The sequence below is a fragment of the Homarus americanus genome, unplaced genomic scaffold (genome assembly GCF_018991925.1).
Source record: "Homarus americanus isolate GMGI-L3 unplaced genomic scaffold, GMGI_Hamer_2.0 scaffold28, whole genome shotgun sequence".
Taxonomy (NCBI): Eukaryota; Metazoa; Arthropoda; class Malacostraca; order Decapoda; family Nephropidae; genus Homarus; species Homarus americanus.
The window spans coordinates 5,133,453-5,153,516 of NW_024742238.1; the positions used below are offsets into that span (position 1 = coordinate 5,133,453).

General features: G+C 33.9%; 1 protein-coding gene across 1 annotated transcript in view; it reads left to right on the forward strand.

Moving 5' to 3' along the window:
- Nucleotides 1–20,064, forward strand: part of LOC121876565 (neogenin-like) — an 84,920-nt gene that overhangs the window by 35,046 nt on the left and 29,810 nt on the right. The window contains exons 5-18 of the mRNA XM_042381766.1: nucleotides 2,808–2,969; nucleotides 4,104–4,374; nucleotides 5,070–5,215; nucleotides 5,560–5,708; nucleotides 6,444–6,570; nucleotides 7,454–7,510; nucleotides 11,198–11,417; nucleotides 11,609–11,912; nucleotides 13,950–14,159; nucleotides 14,623–14,808; nucleotides 15,727–15,841; nucleotides 16,266–16,424; nucleotides 17,288–17,490; nucleotides 18,024–18,185. Coding sequence (XP_042237700.1) covers nucleotides 2,808–2,969; nucleotides 4,104–4,374; nucleotides 5,070–5,215; nucleotides 5,560–5,708; nucleotides 6,444–6,570; nucleotides 7,454–7,510; nucleotides 11,198–11,417; nucleotides 11,609–11,912; nucleotides 13,950–14,159; nucleotides 14,623–14,808; nucleotides 15,727–15,841; nucleotides 16,266–16,424; nucleotides 17,288–17,490; nucleotides 18,024–18,185 — 2,471 coding nt within the window. The remainder of the gene's footprint in view (nucleotides 1–2,807; nucleotides 2,970–4,103; nucleotides 4,375–5,069; nucleotides 5,216–5,559; nucleotides 5,709–6,443; nucleotides 6,571–7,453; nucleotides 7,511–11,197; nucleotides 11,418–11,608; nucleotides 11,913–13,949; nucleotides 14,160–14,622; nucleotides 14,809–15,726; nucleotides 15,842–16,265; nucleotides 16,425–17,287; nucleotides 17,491–18,023; nucleotides 18,186–20,064) is intronic.

The window sequence follows — 20,064 nt, forward strand, 5'->3', positions numbered from 1 at the left end:
TTTGGTAAAGTCTTGTTGCATCACTTCCATTGATCAACCAAAGCCCACTTGTTGCAAACTTTAGGTTACTGCTGACCTTGTTAATCAGATACTGTACAATCTTCATCACCGGAGTCTACGTGACTGATAACTTCAATAAACTGAACCTTGGTCATTCATAACACCAGAGTCACTTACGGTACTGTGTTAGAAGACTCCGTTTTTCTAAGTCATTATTATCTATTTATGCATAATAACATTTATACACTTTAAGTTAATTTTTCATATTCATACACAGTACACTGTTCTAAATATACATAGACAGTATTAAGACTATTATCCCTACTACGGTATCAATTAGATCTCTCTCTCAGTAGTACACTGGATAATGTGTTGTCCCGGATCACTCTTGTGTGAGATTTGACGTTGTGTCTGATAAAGATGGTGGCTTATTGGTTTTAAAGACTTGGCTTTCATTTGTATTTTAAATGCTGTTAAGTTTATTTGTTTCTGTTTATGGTTAACATTATCATTATAATTATGATTATTATTATGATTATTATTATTTTGCTTATTTTACTCACAGTCTGATATTATTACGTGTATTTTATTTATCATGTTCTCTTTCAGTGTCTTGAGGTATCATTTTCAGTACTGTATATTCTTCAATAAAGTGTTGCTGATGTACTCCACTATCATGTTAGATGTTATGTCTTATTACTTTTTGTAATTTTATCTTGCGATACAACTGCTATGACTCATAATGATCATTGCATTTACTGTAAACTGGTAGATTCATAAAGTACAGTATATATATTGTATGAGTTGCTGTCCTGCCATGTATACTGCATGTACTTTACACCTCTGCTGCATGAGATTACAAATTTTCTGTTGGATTAAAGTACCAGTAACTTTAGATTACATTTTGGTGGTACTTTGAAGCTGTAGATTGTTGACTATTTTATGTGTTTAATTTCAGTCTTAATGTTTATGTAGCTTCTCTTTTGTTATCTGATGAGTTGATGACACTGGTGTTATTTAACAACATGAAGTGCAGCTTATGTGTGTATTGAAGTAGTAACAATATTTGGAAGCAAAGAGTAAAGGAAGTGGTAAAGTTGTAGTACTGTACCTAGTGATTGTCTTGGTGTTCTCTCAAGCTATGTGGCATGCCTGAAGTTTCTCACATGCTTTTTGCCACATTTTGGTCAGATATGATACTGTATTGCATTACAAAATTTCAATGTACCGGGTACTTGTTCTTTTGTGATGTGATACTTCTTATATATGTACTGTACTGTATATAATTTGTCTAAAAAAATTTTTAATGACTTCCACAGGATTCATGCGAAAGTTGCAAATTTTGCATAATAATTTTATTATTAAGCCCACAACCTCCACAAATGATTACAGTACAGTGTATTTCTAAAAATGTGATATTTATCAAAACTACCGATACATCTACCCGGTACTGTATTCAATACAGTATACAGTAATGTGTTTACTCGTACATCTGTATCTCTTACCTCAGATCATAAAGGATCACATTTTTTATTAGATACATTAATTGTGTCTGACATTTAGGCTTGAATTTGTGGTGAGACTCTTCTTCACATTACACCGTTTTGTATAACTCCAGAATTTGTTCAGATTTGCTGCCTCTGTTTATGATCACATTTGTTTCTTTTGATTATGTTCGAACCTGTTGCCTTGAATTAAGTTCTAATGTGACACATCAGGTTAAGTAAAACCAGTTACTGTACAGTACTGTATGTCCATTATATATAATTGTGCAATCTTAATCTCATAAAGACAATTTTTAAGGTTCCTGCAGTTTGTGGTAAATTTCTCAGAATTCTGGCCAGTCACTTGTGTCCACAGTGAAGTAAAAATAAACACAGAGGAGATGAGGAACAGAACCAGTGGAGTAATGAGGAAATTAAAGGGAAGTTGGGTTATATTGATCTGGGAATTTTAAGTTGGATGAATACAGAAAGACATTTTATGGTAAGATTAAAAAAAAAGATACTTGAGCAGAGGAGGAACATAAAGACACTCTGTATGAGAGTTCTCTGAACCTTGAAACTGATTCAGCTGCAACTCAGGAAGACATGAGGAATATGAAAAGTGTTTATGAAGAGAAAATTGTATGTTTTATTTAAGTTGATCCATTATATGAATAATTGAAGCTGCAAGAAGAGGATGGAAAGATTTAATTAAGGCAGAAGCTTTGGTTAGATTACGGTAAATAGTTTATTATGTTCAATATATTTTTTTGCATTTTAAGGAAAAGTTATGATGACAGTTTTTAGAGAGTATTGAAAGTTCTGCTTCCATAAATATTAAGAAGTTGTCCTAAGGTGACCAGTATAATGAAAACAGTACCCTGATGAATGTACTGTATGACAAACTGGAGTGTGATTACTGTACTCTGTTAAGATTATAAATAAGTTACTTGGCAATTACATAATTTCTTATACCAGGAAAAATAGATTATAATATGCCAGGGTTAAAATTACAGGTAATATTTCCATAATATAGTCGTTAGGATTTGATTTTGATTAATCTGCCAATAAATTTCTGTAAAATAAAATAAAAGCAGCTGCCAAGATCGTCAGTCCTTTATGTGATGTACAGCGATTATTTATTGATAGCTAGTACAATACTCTGTACAGTAAATAATACACTTTAACAATTATGTAAGCTATTCCAGTTTTACTTTGAATTAAGATGTACTATACAGTACTGTACATTTATTGATAGTAATGGCAAAGGAATTTTATATCTAAGTGATATATAATCAACAGTAAACTGTTTCTTCCCATCAGCTTTACCTAAGTTCGAGGACCAGCCTCAGGATATGACTGTGTTTGAGGGAGAGCGAGCCAGGTTTCCTTGTGAGATCGATGGTAATCCTTCACCAACCATCAAGTGGTTCAGAAACAGTCATCCCCTGGAGCATGACTCGAGGATGACTCGCCTTCCATCTGGTGAGTACAGTACAGTACAGTACTTTACTCACAATGTCTGAAGACTTAATGTTAAAAATTTATAAATGAAAATGAGGAAAAAGAAAAAACTCACACGTACACACTGTGGTATATATATATATATACAGTATGTATATATTTACAGAACTGTATATCAGTTTCTAAATGTGTCGGTTTCCTGATTGTATAGTATCAACAATGCATCAATTAATTTGTTGTAAATTTTAAGCACTCGTTCGTTCTCATTGAACTGTTTGCTATAATGTTTTGGAATACACTTTCCTTGACACATGGTATTGAGGCCATCTTGAGACTCTTGTTTCTTGATGATATCTTAAACAGTCTTTCAACCTATTTTTCTTCTAATTTGAAACATTGTCGCTCTTTTAATGTACATATTAATTTGCGTAAATACTATGCAGTTGACCAATTTGAGAACTATCGAGCTTCTTTCTGAATAATATAGTATACTGTAGTATCTTAACATCGCTTCAACATATTTATATAAAATATGATACATGTTACCATCATCATAAAATTTGTTAAAGTGTGTGAGGTGTACTGTATGTTGCCCTCTTGAAGCTGTTCTTGATAATTAGTGTTCTACACCAGTTTACTGTACATCATATTTGTGAAACACTTCTTGTTACTGTATATATACAGTATATATATGTATAGAGACCTGTTTTTGTTTTGTTTTTTACTTTACAAGACTTGTGTTTTACCTTTGAATTTACTCTTATGGTGATTTCTTAAAATAAATTTATACATATATCATCTCACAAACAGAAGGCATGTATTCACCTACTGTACATGTACTATACAGTATTGTACAGGTTATTTTGTACACAAACAGTTACTGTATACTTTATACCAAAAACCTTAGTTTGAGGTACATTTACCAGGAAATTTAATATTGCTGCAATATCCATGAAATTTTCTTTATTTGTTTGCTTAAAATAAAATGCTCATTACGTATTTTAAATCTCTTCTTTGATTGTGTTATGAACCAATACTGTTCAGTCAGTGTATTTTGGGGGGGTTTAAATCTATTTTACTTTCGGAGAAAATTTTTAATTCAAGGTATGCAAATGAGCTGGCTTTTCTTTAACAAGAATGGTTTGTGTTTACCAGGTGCCTTAGAAATAGAGAATGTAGCTACAACTGATGATGGTGAATATTACTGCCAAGCCACGAGCCTAGACAAAACCAAGGTATCACAACAAGCCACACTTCAAGTAAAGGAAGCCTTTGCCCTCCGTGATCCACAATCTCCTGTGTTCATAGCTCGACCAAAATCTGTAGTGGGCACAGTAGGGGCAAACATTACATTAGACTGTGCTGCAAATGGCTACCCAGAGCCGACAGTTGTGTGGCTGAAAGATGGTGCAACCATAGATATGGCGTGAGTATTATTAAAACTTATTTATTTGAGGTGCAGGGTATCTCTTAGTTTGGACATGTACATTTACTTGTGATTGCATGTGTATTTTTTAAGTCTCTTTGGGGTTGGTCTCAGTAGGCAATTTTTGCCTCGGCTAATGATTCCTTTTGTTGGATACTGTTATACCTTTTACTAAAATCTTGGTTATTATAAAATGATAAAGAATGAATTTGCCATTCAGAGTTTAATTATGTTCCATACTGCATTAGAGTGCTCAAACACTCATACATTTGTGATTCACCCCTCATCAACCCTGGCTGGCTATGTGTGTGAGACTGAACCCCCCAAAATATCTGGAGGAGTTGAGTGTGCTAGTATGGTGTTATCTCAGTACAGTGTAGGGCCCCAGTGTTATGTATTATTATCTCATGAGTGAAGTACTCCTGTGATATTTTGGTTATATCTCGTGTAAAGGACCCCATTATTATGTGGTATCGGCTGTGTCATGTAGAACCCCTTTACTACCTATGAATTATCTAAAATGTAGGAGATTTTATTCTCTATGTGATTTCTCTATTGTGACCTCTTCATTCTAGATATTCTCCAATTTAGGCATCTCTGTATTATATAGCATTGTCTCTGTAATCTGACATCCTTGTGTAACAGATTCCCCTTTCGTCAGTCAGATATAATATAATGTTACATTACTCTGACAGTGACCTGGATACCCGGTTCTTGTTTTTGGGCACAACAAGAAGCTTACAGATCATAGGACTCAAAGAAGAGGATGGAGGAACTTACATGTGTCGAGCAGAAAACAGAGAAGATTCTGTTGATGCTGTTGCTCATATCCAAGTGCAAGGTGAGGAAGATGAAGCACTGTACCATAATGAGTTATGATAGAATGTAAATTAACAAGGGACACATCAATCCTGGAGTCAAGTTACCAAGCTACATACTGTCTGGCAGAGTTGTTATACAGTACTGTATATCTTAGTTATCTGCCTCTTGTTCAAGTAATGAACCACTTAAGAAATGAATCCTATCACATCTTGGTTCTTTTTGGAAATTAAACAACCACTCACACTCTCTTATTCTTTGCAAATTGCTCTCACTATTGTATATTTTGTAGATATTTGTAGCAAACTGTTTGTATACTTAATATTGTAAAAAAAATTAATAAGATATAACTATTTTTTCTTTCAGTTGCTCCAAAATTTGTGAGGAAACCTGTGAATACTATTGCACATGAAAAAGAAGATGTAGAATTGGGTTGTAAGGTGTATGGCCTGCCAGAACCATCTGTCCATTGGTTGAAAAATGGCGAATTGATAATTGAGACCGAATACTTTCAGGTTTGTGTTGATAATTAGAATTGTATCGAAAAGAACATTTTGGGAAAAGATATACCCCAATAACAAATGCATGAACCTATTATTAATTAGCTGAAAATATATTGAAAATGTGAAATCATCAACTTAAAATGCTTTCACATGAAGACAGAAGTTTTTACTGTTACTTGTAATCTAAGATGAATGTGCTGTATCCTTAGCCATCTTGAACTTGACCATTCTGATGCTGACAGTAAGAGTAAGGAGCGATTTATACTGACAGCAAATACCGCAGTATTTTATTGTCATTTTGTTCTTAAATATGTTATTCAGCAGTTTTGTAGTGGATGTTTATGCTGTACTGTATCTATCAATTAATAAATTCATGATACTCATATTGTAGAACTGAGTTAATACTAAAACTTTATAATTATTTGACCACTGCCTGGCTGCTCATTTGCTCACTCTTCTCTCTTATAGTTTCTTATTCCCCACTGAGAAGTCGTCTTTGCCCCTGCCACCTTGTTTGGGGGTCATTAGACAGTAGACATTCCAACATTATTTTTAGCATTTTATAGTGGATTATATTTATGACTGAAATTAATCAATTAAATTTCAAGCATATTTTAGGAGAATTAAATTTTGTAAACTTAACACAGATTGTGTACCGTATCATAATTTTCTTCTGTATAGTGTGTTTCTTGTGTGTACTGGTAGATTTCTGTTGCTAGATAATTGATGCTGATTACCTCTCACCAGATTGTTAGTGGTAATAACTTGAAAATTCTTGGTCTGGTGGAGGGAGACTCTGGGATGTACCAGTGTGTGGCCTACAATTCTGCCGGGGACACACAAGCTGTGGCTCGGCTCAATGTCCTAAAATCAGGTAAGTAGTTTATGTGGACTTAATTTGGGGTAAATTTCCAACAAATAATTTTTTCGAATGTATTTTAATTGTTGTTCTTTACATAATACTTTAAATACATTTTTAAATACCATTGCATTTATTTAGAATTTGCATTATTGTTATTTTAATTGGAATGTGAAATGCAGAATGAAGTATAGTTGCATTTAAAAATATGTATGTGTTGTAATATAACCTGCCTCTGTTTTTTGACAAAATTGGCAATGTGTATGATGATAAAATTATTTTGTGTAATATGCTTCTTGTATAATATTTTGCTACAACTTTCTTCAATAATCAGTTTTATTTTAAAGTTTTCTAATATATTTGCAAAGGTTTTGACTAAATAGCTGTTTACTAACTTGTTATATAAAGCTTGTTGATAATTTAGTGCATAATGCACCAAATGACCAATACAGACAGTGTTCATTAGAATAAATGGGATGACCCATTTGTCAACTTATAATAATGAAGGACCTGTGAATATCATAGGCATTGGAATGTCTCTTTTTTTTTATTTTGAAACTTTATTATTATCCATATGTGTAGACCTGTCTGCATGAGCTTTGTTGCATGTTTGGGAATCACAGGCACTCGAAGGTGTATGGAATCTTGCTATCTTCTCGAACTTGGTCAAAATTTTTATCTCATTCCTTGAGTAAATCACATTTATAAGATGGAAAAATAGGACTTGTTTGGCTTTCATTCATTAATACAGTAGATTCAGTTCTCGAAAGTGGTTTGAATATAAAAATTATTCCCGTAAAATGTGATTTACTCGTGCTGAAGAAAAGAATTTTATTCTTTGATACTGATGGGTGAATGGTGTTTTGATAATGAGGTGTACGTATTGGGTCACCCTCAGGAAGGAGCATGCCATCATCCCCCACAGCCACCACAACCATCACCAGCATCCTTGAAGGTTGGTCACACTGGTTAATGAGTGAGTCAGTGCTTGGAATATGCAAGTGATTGGGTGTTGGGTTGGTTGTTGGTTCAGTATGAATAATTGATAATGCTAGAGCTGATCATATGTGCAAGTAAAGTTATATATTTAAGCAAGTCTGGTGTTTGTGTGAGTCACATCTTAGTCAGTGATTTATGTGAACTAATTCTTGATCAATATATATAAACTTTTTGTTGAATGTACAGTCGTGCATAGATATTTCAAAAAGTCACTCCCAGCCACAGAATTATATGAAAGTGAGTACTAACATACCCAACTTAACATGATACCTACATGTGTACGGTACCTGTAAAACACATCAAGCAAAGCACGTTTTCCTTTTGAAATGCATAAATTTTCTAAAGGTGCATTCTTAACCTAAGATTTTTGGCTGTGTACAGTAACCCCAACAAAAAATACAAATTGTTACTTGCATTGTGGCATCTTGAATTATTGATTTTCATTTCCAAACTAATGGGTTTTATGTGACTTTTGGGAGTAGCATAGCTTTTGTCTCTGTCACTTGATTCATGTTTGTTGACCATCTTACAAAGTTTATGATATAGTTTGAAATATTGATTAAATACTAAGCAGCAAAAACTCCATGAACAAAATACTGTACTGTTCAGTGCATGAAATCTGTGGGAAAACTGATGCAGATGGATGCCTGTAGGATATAACAACTATATGTAGCTAGTCTCAATCTATAAGAGCATCATAAGACACCTTCCTTGGTCCTTGCAAAACATTAAACAGTATACCTCCCTTGTATATTACAGTAAGAAAACATACCATGTTAAGCAAAGAATGGTAGTACTGTATGTAATTTGTAAGTTATGTTATAGTGATTTTTTATTCCGCAATAGATATTCAGATCAGATTACCTATTTTACTTTAGAGTTAATGCTGGAGAACAACTGGTCTACCAAATAAAAAAAAATTAACTTGTGGTTCTCATTCCACCAGAGAAAACAAAATTATAATGTTCTTTCAGTCTCTTGTTTCTCGGTCCTGATTTTTTTTTTGCAGTATTTACTCTATGAATTTATAATTAACTCTGGAAATATCTTATTTTTCTCTAAGTAATTCATAACCTTTATTGTAAGATGAGGGCAAATGCTTCAATTATCAAGGAGCTAAAGCAGAATGCTCAGTTTTGTAAAGATGTGTTGTTATTGATACATTGATTTAGAAGTCTATGGAAATATATTGAATAAATTGAAGGAAGTAGCAAGAAGCAAGCATTGATGAATAGGAAAGTACAGGTACTCCTTGGCTTCCTTAATTAGTGTTGAGGATTATATACATTAATTAAAAGAATGCAAGAGTTAATATAAGAAACAGATATTTGCATGGCTTAGTCATGAGATATGTACAATCTCAATCAATGTGTACCAGTAAAAAGGCTCAGATGTACTTATCTCTTGATACAGTCCTCTACTCATTCCATCTCTCTTAAATTTGTATAAATTTGGGATATTAGGTGATTCAAGGGTATGGGTTTAATATCTAGCAGTACCATCTGTATATATAACTAGCTTTTGAGTTTTTTTGTAAGCTATTACCAGAATAATAAAAAGGAATTGATGTTTGGAATAAGGGGAAAATGCCATGGAAAAATAAATAACTAAACTCCAAAGTGACTGCAAATGAGACATATTGAAATACAAAATAGAAAAAACCCATAAAGAGCATGTGCTAGTATTTGTGAACATTAATTCTTTTTTAAAGACATTAATAGCTTGCATTGTATATATATATATATATATATATATATATATATATATATATATATATATATATATATATATATATATATATATATATATATATATATATATATATATATATATATATATATATATATATATATATATATATATATATATATATATATATATATATATATATATATATATATATATATATATATATATATATATACATATACACAGTATATATACTGTATATATATATACACCAGTTATGTAAAAATGGTTTGGGGATTGTACAGTGTACATAACAAAGGGTCACATTGATAATGCAGGACACAGGTGTATAGTTTACATGGCAGGTGTGTGTTACTGTGGAGGATGCTAGACAGATGAGTACAGGTTGTGTTTATGTGTCAATTGAGCACTAGCATACAGTTGTCAGGCCACAACTTGTGTGGTTTTGCAGAAGTACTGGACAGGTGAAACTCTAATTCAGACACCTGGATTCTGGTCCATACTTGCTTGAATGAACAAATGAAAGCCTTGCTAAGCAGTACACTGTGTGTGGGTGGATGCTTACATGTGTGCATGGATGTATGTGTGCATGTGTTTGAATACTCAATACAGGTTTTTGTATTTCTTAATATTTGCCCATATTTCTCTCTCTTTCCGTAGAAAACATATCTTAAAATTAGTTTGCAAGTTTGGATGAACCTTGATACTAGGTTACATGTTGACAAAGAAAGAATTCAATGAGTTTTGGAAAAGAATCTGCCTTGTATTATTATCAAAACATATGTAATTAAAACGTTTTATTTTGCACTCCAAGGATTTTAGAGTCAAATAAGATTAAAGAATATATTGTATTTGACTCTTTACAATTTAGTTTGAGATGGAAGGAAATATGGAATTCGTAATGAGAACCAGTCCATCTTGAATTAATAAAACAACCAAACAAAATTCCATTTAGTGTGTTCATAAGCAAACAAAAACAAGGACTTTCAAGCCTTGCTAAGGGTCAAAACACAAGTTAACATTACTGCAAAACTACCCTTTTCATACAAATTTAGGCAAAACTGCAAATCTGCCATGACCTCAGTAGAACTACAAAATACAAATGAATGATGTGTGTGGATAAGTGTACAGACCACATATCAAATGAATAAAAAGGCATAATAACTAGGAAAAGTGGGTTCAGATATATAGTTTGTGGGTAAAATTTTACAGCAGTCATATGAAGTAGGCACAGGTGTATACTATAGTTTACAAATAAAAGTGCACAAGAGAAGTGGTCACCAGTACATGATGCACATAGGAAGCTGATGTGCATCCCTGCATGGCATTAAGGGAGATGGGTCTTATGTTGGAAAACTTTGCCTTCTTTTCATGATTATTCCATTTGTTCTTATGTAGTTACTGTATTAATGTAAATGTAGTTATGAACTGTAGCTGTACTAAGGTCAGGATTTCAGGCTAAAAAATTTTCATGCAACTGCCAATATCCAACCAAAATAAATAAGTATGAAAGTACAGTATATAATTTTTTTTTCTGAAATCCTTTCCTTATCAAGATGTTATTTACTTGTGCAGCAGTACTTTCATTCCACCTAAATTATGTCTCCCAATGTTGCAAGGTAAGTTATCTTTTTAAATTATGTACAATATACAAGAGTAGTTATTATACTTATTCTGTTTGTTGTTTTACATCAGAAAAATTATATTTTTTTGCCTTATTGATATTTCTTATAATTTATTCATTAATTGTCTGCTTATTAAAATTAAAAGTAGTTTTGTCAAAACCATACTGTATTCTTTTTGACATAAGAGACCTGAAACAAAAGCCAGAACTCTATTGTTAATGTGTAATTTTTGTGAAGAAACTTTATGGCTCAGGAACTGTAATGTAGAAACAAAAAATATAATATATTGTTTATATGATATCTAACAGGTGTCCCCAAGAGTGGGTCAACACCAGATGATGGTAGTGGTGCTGATGACTCCATGGATATTATTGGTGGAGGTCATGCCATGGCTCCATCAGCCCCCAGACACCTCCAGGCTATAATTGCGAGTAATAGGTTCATCACTCTAGCCTGGCATGAACCTAAGAAAAACAATGATCATATTGTCGGATATTCAGTATTTTATAGGCAGGAGGGCTCCCCTAGGTAATGTATAATATGTTTTGTCCTTATCACCATTGATTTAGTGAAAAAAATATATTTTCTAATAAAATTTTTCTCAATCTCCAGAAATGTGATTTTGGTGTATTAAATATACAGTGTGTGTCCATATAACCTGAAGTTAATATAAAAATTGGTTTCTTAAAATCACATAATTTTTTTGGTATCAACAACAGGGAGCGAGTTCAGAATGTTAGTGCCAGCTCCTCCAGTGAGGGCTTAGATGAATACAAAACACAAATTAGTCACCTCATCCCTGGGAGCAACTACTTGGTGCGGGTGGTGGCCCATACCTCAAATGATATAGTTGGAGCATCTAGTGACGAGGTGCCTGTATACACAAAGCCTGATCTTGACCTACCATCAGCACCAGAAGATCTGAAAGTTATTCCTACCTCACCAACAAGTTTACAGGTCATCTGGTCATATCCACGAGCAATTAAGACACCCATTACTGGATTCACAATGTATTATATGCAGGTATGTATCATGTGTTTGAAATGTAAATTTAAATATGATGTTTCAAGGACTTTTTTAATAATTGTATTACAGTAAAACACCAGAGTACATGTTTCCGTAATACTGTACATGACCCCGCTTATATGTGTCTGACCCCCTGAACCGCTCTTGCTTTCACGCTAGTCAGCCCACCCAGCATCTCTCGCTAGCTCAGAGTGTTTATCACTTGTCCTTATTTGTTTGTGGAAAAAATTATAATAAATAATCACAATACTCTGATGTGGTTTAGGAACAAAGAAAATATAATATAAAACTATAAAATAAGAAAAACGAAGAGCATGGGTATGTATGGGTGTGAAGTGAACGTATGTACTGAGGCAGTGAGCTGTAACTGTGTTGCTGACTCGCCACGCAACAGCACTCTCCCTTCTTCTATGTGACCTCGCAGCATACACACAGCACAGCATGGCAACTGCCACACATGTCTCTGACTGAGTGACTGCCTGTCTGAACTGTGTCACATTGCCTAGAGGATGGTTTGAGTGTTTTTTTGTACAGTAGCTAAAACAACTATCTGCGCAGGTGGGGGTCGATATGCTCCAAAATTTTACGTGTGACTAGTGATAACCCTCATATACCAAAATTTATCATCCATGGTCTCATATTGTTTCCCACAAAGTGTGCACAGATAGTTGTTTTAGCTACTGTACATTTAAAGTGTTTGCATGGTACATTAGGTTTAATGTTTGTGTTCATTTGGTACTTAAGGTTAAATTATTGCCAAGGCATCCATCTCTCTCACACATTTGTTCCATGAACATCTCTTAGGTGTTTGTGTTTGGTGAATTTTACTGCAATCATGGCCTTTAAGAGGAAAATTGGTGGCAGTGCTCGTGGTGGTGAGTGAGAAAAAGAAAAAAGCACATACCTGTACTGTGATAACTTTTGAAGAGAAATTCAAGATAGTATTGGACTTACTGAGGAGTGGCGTATTGAACTCTGAAGTTGTATGTCGGTTACCACAGTACTGTATAAAAAAGAGGTTATACATACAGTATATACAAGGGGGACCCAAATATACATGAATTCACACTTATGCGGGATCCCAGGAATGTAACCCTCACGTACTCTGAGACCCTACTGTATTTTAAAATGGGTTGTCAAGGGCTACTTTGAAATAATTTTCCCACTTTTACAAGACTTAACCCACTGTAATTTAGGTTAACCAGATCCAAGATCAAACACTATTTTCTTGACATTGGAAGTTACTCATTCCCTCACACATGTAACAGATGTGTTCTGCTTCGGTGATCCTCTTTTACATCAAGGTCCCAAGGTGTTTTATCTGGTTTATTCCCATTGCATCCAAAACTCAGCGTCACCTATCAGCAGCTTGTCCATCCCAAAAATTCTCTAATCATTATTGCACACTGGTAGTTTCTGGGTGCCAGCACCTTCATCCGATCCTTGTGTCACCTTCTTGGTCTTTTCCTCTTCTCCCAATTATTCCCCTCTGAACTACTCTACAATATTTTTTTTATTTCCTTTTCCATTTTCTCAGTATGATCAGAAGACCTGCTCTCTGCCTAAAACATCTTCATTGCACAGTACACTTTCCTTCTGATTTATTTATGTTTTATTCTTATTTTTTACATTAACAAAACAACTGATCATAGCAGGCTAGCAGAGGCACAGCCATGAACAATGTTTTCCTTTTAATCATTGTATTATTATTTAACAAAGCAAGTTGAACAAAGCCATGTTTATGCATGAAAATACATGTACAGCATAATAGAAATTAAATCCCCTTTGCTACATCTATTAATTCCAGGATAATTAATTGGGGGTGTTTTGTAAATAATTATGAAGATTAATGTTAAAATTAAACATTTGACTGACATGTTATCAGAGTTTTACTTCATCACTGAACCATCGAGAAGTTCCATTTACTTCTCAGTTTTCTTTGTCTTCCACAGCATCTTCATTTTAATAAATGATCTGTTTAAATTTGCCAAATTTAGATTTAAATATTTTCTTATACAGTAATTTTTATTTTAGGTGGGCTCGGCTGAAGAACATGAAATAGAGGTCACCGGTACATCTTATGATCTCCAAGGACTCAATCAGTTTACTGAGTACAGTGTGTGGCTTGTTGCTGTTAATGCTAATGGTGCTGGGGATGCCACCCACGAGGTTACTGCCAGAACATATTCTGATATGCCTTCAAGAGAACCTCAAAATGTGACTGTTGAGGCAGCTAGCTCAAGAGTAAGCTGAAATCTGCTTTGTTCTATAGAATGACTTCTTTACTGTGTTGGGGTAACAATGATACAGTTTTGAAGGCCATAATTATCCTATAAACTTGTATATAAGTTGTGTTTTATTGTGTTTATTGTTCTCAGTAGATTGAGTAAGTTACATCTCGTATCTTCCTTATTTTTCTTCATGCATACAACCCTTTTACTGCTATGATGCTGATGACTGGACAAGTGCTGAATCCTTAATTCTTAATATTTTGGAACTATTGGGTTTACACATCCTCTTTGGGAGGATGCTTGTCCACCTTTTTAGGTGTGCCAGCTAATGGCAGAATAACCTTTTGGTGGACCCACTAAAAATAAGGGATTAGCATATATAAAGTTTGTAAGCATTGGAGAAAAAATAAATAAATAATATATAGTATATATATATATATATATATTGAAAAGTATAATGATTCCACTTTCTTCAGAGTCTTATCATAAGGTGGGAGCCACCCCCAACTGAGCACCAGAATGGTGTTATAACAGGTTATAAGATCCGTTATAAGGAGAAAGGGAAAAGTGGCTCCATCAAGACCAAGACCAAGACCACAGATGGAAACAGAAGACTCTTTGCTCTGACAGACTTGAAGAAGAGCACTCAATACTTTATTAAGGTATGTGTAATACTTGTGTTTATACAAAGATTATTTGTTAATGAGTTAAGTAGTAGGCAGCTACCAAACAGGGAGGTACTATCGCCTGGGAAGATATTGGAAGCATAATGTGTTGCCTAATGGTAGACCCTGCTGCCATATGACATCACAAAAATTGTGACCAAGTTCCAATTTGCTGATCTGACTTTCTGCCTCATTTACACACAATTGCAGGGTCTCAATTGTTTCTCTTTGACAACACAACATACCCCTGTACAATACACATATTATTTCTCGCTCTTGATATTTTTTTTATGGCTCTTTTTGTTATTATTACTTTTATTAATTTTTATTAGTATTATTATTTTCTTCTATTATAATTGTTATTTATTTGTATTATTATTATAATAATAATAATAATAATAATAATAATAATAATAATAATAATAATAATAATAATAATATAATAATATTTTCGTCCCCAGGCCTTGATATTGATCATTATAAAATGACATGTGCCTGGGTGGGCTAATGCCCGGAAAAAAAAAAAAGTGAAATATTGGATATTGATACAATACTGTCCCGCCATCCTCCTCCTCACCCACCCTCATCCTCCACTCCACTACCCACCACACACTCACTTCACCAACTCTCCCCATCAGTGAGTACCAATACTATTTTCTATAAAAAATGCCATTGAATTTCTCTATATGTAATGTATTTCATGGGGAAAAGAGAGGCTCAGGAACGTAACTCCCGTATTTTATCTATTTCTTATGGGGAAAATTGATTTGCTTAACGTTGTTTCGTATAATGTCGCATTTTCAGGAACGTAACCTCGACGTTAAGCGAGGACTTACTCTACCTTATATTTCAGTAATTATGTCTTATCCTGCTCTATTTATAATACTAACAGTAGCTGTTTTTGTGGTTTTACAGTTGGCAGCCCTCACAGTGAATGGTACAGGGCCATACACACATTGGAATCAAGCTGAGACATTTGCCAATGACCTAGATGAAAATCGTGTGCCAGAGAAACCTATCAATCTGAGGGGTAAGAGACTATATCCATCTTCTTTATATGTTGCCTTAAAATAGAACATTAAAATGTTGTGTGATATATTGCTCTATTTAACTCAAGAGTCATTTATACAAACATTAGTTATAGAGAGACATTTCCTGTAATATCTGCTTGTTTTGATATGGATAATTATTTAATTTGAGACAAATAAGATATTATTTTGTACATTTATGAATAAAACAGTATAACAGGGAAATGTTCAGTGGTAAATGATTATTCACATTGTATTATTATAAAAGGACTCAATAGTTCTGAATAGAACAGATATCCAGTAGCTTCTGCTGCAATTTGTATTTCCTTTCAGTAGTGAAAAGAAATTAACTGTGATACAATTTGAGTCAGTAAATCAGATAAGACTAATAGAATTATTAAAACAAAAATTAAATTTTTCTTACAGCTGTTGCCCTGACAGACCAAATAAGGGTTCGGTGGCAGCCCCCAGCTCTTCATAATGTGATGCTGCGGGGATACACAATTGGATGGGGACGTGGAATACCTGATGTTTACTCCAAGATTGTGGACAACAAACAAAGAAGTTATGTGATAGAAGGACTAGGTAAAGGAAATGTACTTTCATTAACAAAGGTTTTTTTGCAGTTTATGAATTCTCAAAATAGTATCCAGTTCTCTAGATTGCTTTAGTCCTCACAGTTGCCCAGTGTAACCCCTCTTATGTCTATACTATATTTCTCTCTCTTTAGTAAGATTATATTAATTTTAACATTAAACCTAGCTTGCCATGTTTAGATATTGTATTTTTCATTCTGTTTGATTATAGTAATGCTTCATAGTTCAGTGGGTAGTGTTCAGCTTATTAATGAGGGGTAACTGACTTGATTCCCAATCAGAGGGAAGGATTTGGTTTCTTTGTAACACACCAACCCTTGCACAGTTAGCAGCAGAAGATTGAGTACACTGTCATTTGAACTTGTCAATGATGGAACAATCCTTTTTTGGATTAGCTGTCTGCCAGGGAAATAGAATAACCCTCTTGCTACTGAATACCAATAGTTAGAACAGCACTTTCACATCCCTATTTCACTGTACAGTACTGCAGTAGGAAAAGGCTTGTATAATTTAAAAAAAATCTATATAGACTGTCTAATAAGTGAGGAACTCAATAAGTTTAAATGTACGGTAGTTTGTAATTTTCATTATAGCTTGGAACAAATGGATTGATGTTGAGGAGATTAGGTTAAAGGATAAAATTATAAGTCTGGTCTAAATGCAGTACTTTATTGTGCCCAGTATAAAAAATACTGTGCATGCAAGTGTTTTATTGTACATACTTCCTCAGTATAATTTCTTTAGTTATTCCTCACAACAAAAAGTATTTAAGAATCTTAGAGATTATCTAAAGAACAACTCGCTGTAAACCTTTGGCACAAAAACCTATAACTGGAGATTACCTTATTGCAGAACCAAATGCTGAATATGTTATCAGTCTTCGTGCTTTTAACAACGTTGGAGATGGACAGCCAGTGTATGAACAGGTTCGAACACGACCTCCTGATGAGGCTGTTGCTGCAACACTGACACCACCCGTAGGTTTAAAGGCTGTAGTCCTCACTCCTTTTACAGTGGCACTCCAGTGGACAGATACCACACTTAATCGTAATCAGGTTTGTAATTACTATTTCCAATAATTTACAGGATTTAATTTTGAAACAAAGGTTTTTATTTGTTTTATTTTCTTTGTTAATTAAAGGTACTTCAGTGATGCTAATTAGTGAAAAATTTGCCTGTTTATTGTATCTTAGCTCTAGTAGTTTATCAGAACTTTCCAGGTCTTTGTTTGACATGTTGTACCACCTCAGGTTTTGTGGCCACCTTTATTACTTTAAATGATTGACTTTACAATAAATTAATACCTATTATGCAAACTACTAACACATTTTTGTTTTTGAGTATTAGCTATAATAGTGCATTTCTAGCTACAGTGATCTCCTTTGTCAACAGTTACGTTTAATAGGTAGATTCTAACTCAGTGTCTTACTTAGTGGCCACATGTTCAGGAGTTAATGACTAGTAGCAGCACCCAAGAGTCATATGCCAGTTGCTTAGTATTTGTCCACATCAGATGAAGATTTTTTGTATCATAAGATATTAGGTTGTGATCTATGCTGCAAATTAATATATATATATATATTTTCAGTATATAAGTGACACAAGATACTACACAGTTCGATACACAACATTTGCTTCGGCTTCATCATCCAGCCCTCGATTTCGATATGTTAATGCCACAGATGTTACCTGCCTTATTGACAATCTCAAGCCTTCCACAATATACGAGTTTGCAGTTAAAACTACAAAGGTAAGGATTATTTGTCAGTCAGAAAATAGGCTTTATTTGCATCTAATGACTACTTACAGTGTATTTGGAGTTGTTGCCGGAACTATATTTTAACTCTTGCAGCTTGACCTGTGAGTCAGCATCCTGCTTGATTACTTTATGAGCTCATCTGTTACTGTTTACTGTATGCAAGTCACTATACCCTTGTATAGATTTATTTATATACCCCCTCAGACGGGGGCATGAAGTGTCACCCCTGTCTACCTGCCTGTCCATCTATTCAAACATATGGTCATACCAGATTTAGGGCTGTAGTCGACTTCAGCTTTTGTCAGCTTCAAAACTTTTTAAAAGTTTCAGTTATGGCTTCGAAACCACAGGCCTGGCTTCAAATTTTCTTCTTTACACAGACATACTGACCAAATTGTGATGTCACAGCTGACCTGATCTCTGACTTTCCTGTTCTCACAATGACCTGACCTAAGAGAACTCAGGTGCATGCTACAGCATCAGTGATGTCACAGCTGAACCTTGGACAAGTACTACCACCTCTGTCTCCCTGTCTTCTCAGCCCCAGATGCTGTTGACTGACCGACAGCACCTTTGAAAATCTAAAGATAATTTGTTACTATGAATGAAAGAATAAAATTAATGGTGATGAATAATGAATAAAATAAAACAACAAAGAAACTAACACTTATAAAGATAAATAATTGTTACTACATGCAACCTTTGTCAATCTAAAGAGAGAGTCAGAACTTACCCCAATAACATTCATCTTACCTTAAAGCCTTACTGCAACTTAGAATGTCATATGTATTCACATCAACATGTAAAGTAATACAGTACAGTATATTTTATGGTAACATGTCATTTTGTCTACTTCCCATTGTGTCTATTCCCACTGCATCTACTCTTGAAATGGCTACTATTCTCATTTGGTCTACATTCCATTCAAATTATATTTACTCTGTAGGTATTATGCCCGTTGTTCTTCAGACAAAACACTAAAAAACTAAAAAGGAGAATATAACTGTTATATGATATATTGTAACATTGAGGCACAGTAACAATAATTGTGTAAAGTGATTTTCAGAGATCATTAACTGGTTGTAGATACTCTGGGAATAACGGGTACCCGGTATGTGACATTTTCAGAGTAGACAAAATGAATGTAGATGAAGTGGGTATAAACCTATTATATAAATAATGGTGATAAAGTTTCATGTAGTCTTGAAAAGCCTTGGCTTCAGCTTCATGACTTTAAATTGTTGACTTTGGCTTTGTGACTTTCCAATGGCTTTGGCTTCAAAGCTGGAGGCTTAGCTTCAACCCCCATGTCTAGTTCATACATCTCATAAAGATTGTTAACATAACTAGTCCTACAGTTTCTGTCAGGTTGATCTCAAACTTGAAATATATTCTATACATAATGTACTGTATAGTTGGCCGTATTGCCTGTATATTTTGAGTCATTGATTTTAAATTCAGTTACAGTATGCCCCATTGACAAATTACAAATTATGGTAGGTGTTCAAAGAAAACATCTGTCATCAAACACATCTCAAGCTTTCTTCTTATTTCCACAGTATATTAATATTGCTCAACAAATATTCTGCAGACTTTGATTATACACACTTTGGTATCTTAAAGTGCATCCTCTTGTTTATGAATGAATTAGAATTTGCAGTCCTATAGCTTTGTGTAAGTGGAGTAGCTTATATCTTACAAAGTGTTTCTATAGATTCTTTTAACCACACTTAATATTACACATACACTGCAATCATGTGTTGCATATATTGGATACCTGTAAAAGGTGGATAGATGAAACTTTTTCCAGCCTTAATTTTGACCTTTGACTTATATTTTAGTTTTAGTTCATCTGTATCTTATTTCAGTA